We start from the raw sequence: 3998 nt of genomic DNA on the forward strand, positions 1-3998 counted from the left end.
TTGGATCTGCTTATTTGGACTATGCCATGTCTTGCAATACCCTTAAAAGGGCATGTTATGTTCAATACCTGTTGTTTATTGGTGTAAGCTTTTGAATTTTTAGCATCGGCATGTTTGACCACACTATTGCATCTTCAATGCGTTTCCCACATTTCCATAGAAGCACACTCTTGTACTCTAACTGGCCGTTTCTTTTTTTCTTCAACTTCTTTTTTTTTCTTCTGCTGTCATTGTAACGGCGGCTCATGGGATTGGATATGATCTGTGCTGCGTTGGATGCTGGGACAAGGATGTCAATAAAGATTCCCTTCTCTTTATCGAAACCGCTGAAGCAAATCGACCTCCCGATCCCCATCGATGACCACACTTTATGACAGATTACATCTTGTCCCATTGCCCCGACTACTAGCAAATACCCCACAAGTGCAGTTCACTGCATACAGCACACATAAAAGCTAGCGATAACGCCGGACGGCACGGCGTCCATCAACAGCGGTGCTCCAACCAACACATACACAAATAAAATGTACGGATGCGGAAAAGTACTCACCGCCACCCACTATGCATACTGTAAGCTCTGCGGGGCCGTGGTAAGCACCAAGACATGGTGTCATCTGCGCGGCCCGTCCCCGACTGGAACGAGAGGCAATAGCGCCATATGGACTCCGACAACAAAACAGATCCCAGCCATGTGGAAACGAAAAACTCTCAAGATGCAGACAGTTTCCCTAGACAGTCTTGGTCCAAGCGCCCGCTTTGGTTCCTGTCTAACTAGTATTCCAGGAACAAGGCGAGAACCCTTCCATCAGAGGTGGACCAGCGCATCTTCATTCGACGACATCGCTATAAAAAGAATACGAATAAGACAAGCGGAAAGACTGCTTTACGGCTGCCGTCTCGGGTTACCACAATACCGCCTCCCCCAGACGGCTACGACTTTGCTCTCACCGTCTTTCCCCGGTCTTTCCCCCGTCTTCGTCCCCTTGGGGCTTTGGGGACTGACGCTATCACAGGGATTGCAACGCTCCAAGTTGGGCCAACCACCGAGAAAGCTGACGGCCACCGCCGCATCTCCGTTGTCGCTAATACTACCCCAAAGTTGACAAGTTGGGAAAAGGAACCAGAAAATATGACCAAACGGTAAGGCAGCGAATTCGAATTGCAAGGGCGTCGAGGACGCACAGCGCCCCAGCAAAGTGGACGCCGTCGTGGAACCCCCGTCTCGCCTTCCCACGCTATTCTCTTCTGTCATAATATTGTAGTCCTACGCAACGGACCAGGCTCTCGCTATTGTGCAAACCGCGTCGCGGCGAAAATCCATCGACCGACTAAACCCCGTCCATTGTCTCTGACTCTTTCACAACGCATTTTACTGTCGTTCTTCTTCTCTGCTTTCCTCTGCCGTTCCCTATTGTGTCTCACGTCTCCCAAATTTAGAAAATCTACGTGCACTTCTTTCGCCTGCGCAAGACACGTTTGGCAAATCGACGCTGCGAACAACTGTCGTGCCAAATTTGCACAAGAGCTCCTCTGTCTGCGCCGTCCTCGCCATCAGAGCATCGTCACCTCAATTGGCCATATAACGTCTCTTCACGGCAAGTTCCCGGTGTAGTAACCAAGGGTTAGTCTATTCTCAAAATCTCGCCTATGTTGACAGTCTTTCTGCCCAATCGCGAGTGCCTGGTTGCCTGGTTCGTTGCCATGCCCAAGTCGAAACCCCCAACGGGACGCTCGTTATTTCCACCAGCTCGTCCATCCTCCCACTCCCACTCCCCAACTCCCAAATCCCCACGCCGACTCCCCACGTTAGCCTCAAACCTGACCCTTCAAGCGCATATCCCCCTTTCCACCCCACGCCTCCGCATCAAGCCTTCGAGCGGACTCGTCTTGTACGTCCCCGTTTCTTGGTTCCTGGGACCTCTGCCTATGTCTGTGTTTTGCAAACTCACGTACCATTGTGCCTGACTAGGTATACCGGCTCTTTTTCACAACACTGTCTGTGCGCAGACTCGACGAATTACTACGCTCTCTCTGTCCGTATCAACTTCTACTGAGATTGAACTCACATCTGCGTCAGCTTGACCTCAACGTCAAGTGAAAAAGAAAAGGGAGTGACGCAGAAAGTGACACATACTTCAGTACGGTCAAAGCAGCTCTACTCAAAGTTCACCACAATTTACAGCATATAAATACCGGACCATTCCTCTCTCTCCCCGACGCTCTCTTTTACTTTCTTTCTTATACCATCATCATTCAGCCAACGTTCTGCCTTCAACCTCCTCACGCTTCGACGATTCATTACCAAAGCAACGCAAATCTTCCATTGGCCATTCTCCACATCTACTCCGACATGGCAGCCGACAAGTCGCCACGGATGCAGGTCCTGCAGCTTGGCACCATCCAACTGTAAGTAAGATGTGCAGTCTATCGCTATACAAAGAGTACTAGCCATATATATATAAATATACTGACACATGCAACACAGGGCACACGACACTTGGAAGTCGATTGGCGACGTGGCAGACATTGTCGTGCCCAAGGCCAACGGCCGTGCCGAGTTCATTGCGGAGTGCCGCTCGGGATCGCTCGATGGCGTTAAGGTCGCCTACCGCACGTTCGAGTCCTTCCGCATCACCGGCCGCATCGACGACGAGCTGTTGTCGGCGCTGCCGTCGTCTCTGCGCTTCATCTGCCACAACGGCGCCGGGTACGACCAGATCGACGTCGCCGCCTGCACCGCCCGCGGCGTCCGCGTCTCCAACACACCCACCGCCGTCGACGAGGCCACGGCGGACATTCACATTTTTCTGCTGCTCGGCGCCATGCGCAACCTGGCCCCGACGCTGAGCAGCATCCGCGCCGGCCACTGGCGCGGCCTGGACGGTGGTCCCCCGCTCGGCCATGATCCGCAGGGCAAGACCATTGGCATCGTGGGCATGGGCGGCATCGGCCGCACGGTGGCGCGCAAGGCCCACGCTGCGTTTGACATGAAGGTGCTGTACCACAACCGCAACCGTCTGGCGCCCGAGGTGGAGGCGGCGGCCGGCCATGCCGTCTACGTGCCGACGCTCGACGAGCTCCTGGGCAGCGTCGACGTCGTGAGCATCAATGTGCCGCTCAACGCACACACGCGCCACCTGATTGGCGCTGCGCAGTTTGCGCAGATGAAGCCGGGGGTGGTCGTGATCAACACGGCCCGCGGAGCCGTCATTGACGAACAGGCGCTCGTGGACGCACTGGCCTCGGGCCACGTCGCGGCCGCGGGCCTGGATGTCTTTGAGCACGAGCCCCAAGTGCACCCGGAGCTGATGAAGAGCGACAAGGCGCTGATTGTGCCGCATATGGGCACGTCGACAGTGGAGACGGAGACCAAGATGGAGGTGTGGGCCATGGAGAACGTCCGGCAGGCGGTGCTTGCGGACACACTCAAGAGCATTGTGCCCGAGCAGGCTGGGCTGAAGTTCTAGGCTGTTTGCTTATGAGAAACGAGCAGATATACACCGGAGGATGTCCTGACGACGATGCTCTTGTTTTTACACGACGATTAATAGAAAGGGACTGCTTCTGTTTGAGGCGGTTGCAGAACGCCATGGATAGAGAGTGCGATAAATATCTGTACTTCGAAAACGGGACATAACGAGGGAGGTTTCACGGATGGACATTTTAGATGGAAACCTATGCGATGATCAATAGGCGACAATCTCACGTCACTGCAACCAAATAGAGGCAAATAAAAAGATAACGGGCAAGATTTATCTCAAATTCAAATAAAGACAGCGACACTCAAAACAAGCTCAAAGCTCAGTTGGCGGATGGTGTCGAGAACTCGTCGAATGCTGGTCTCCAATTGGCCCATTTGGTCGTTCCGCCCCACAAACCACACCACCGCGACTGCCGGGGAATTGGTTCTATTTCTAACGATGTTCCCAATACCTTCCCGCTCTGCACATCTCGCCCCGCTCCTTCTCTATCATACGCCGCTGTCCATCCCGAAGATC

At 53.7% G+C, this 3998-nt stretch overlaps 1 protein-coding gene across 1 annotated transcript; it reads left to right on the forward strand.

Moving 5' to 3' along the window:
* Positions 1-2350: 2350 nt before the first annotated feature.
* SPBR_02963 (D-3-phosphoglycerate dehydrogenase) lies at positions 2351-3467 on the forward strand (the record flags this gene model as incomplete). The annotated part of the gene is made up of 2 exons (XM_040761266.1): positions 2351-2406; positions 2486-3467. The coding sequence occupies 2 exons, from the start codon at positions 2351-2353 to the stop codon at positions 3465-3467; spliced, it is 1038 nt and encodes a 345-aa protein (XP_040620495.1).
* Positions 3468-3998: the final 531 nt, after the last annotated feature.

This window comes from Sporothrix brasiliensis, assembly GCF_000820605.1.
Source record: "Sporothrix brasiliensis 5110 chromosome Unknown Cont17, whole genome shotgun sequence".
NCBI classification, from domain to species: Eukaryota; Fungi; Ascomycota; class Sordariomycetes; order Ophiostomatales; family Ophiostomataceae; genus Sporothrix; species Sporothrix brasiliensis.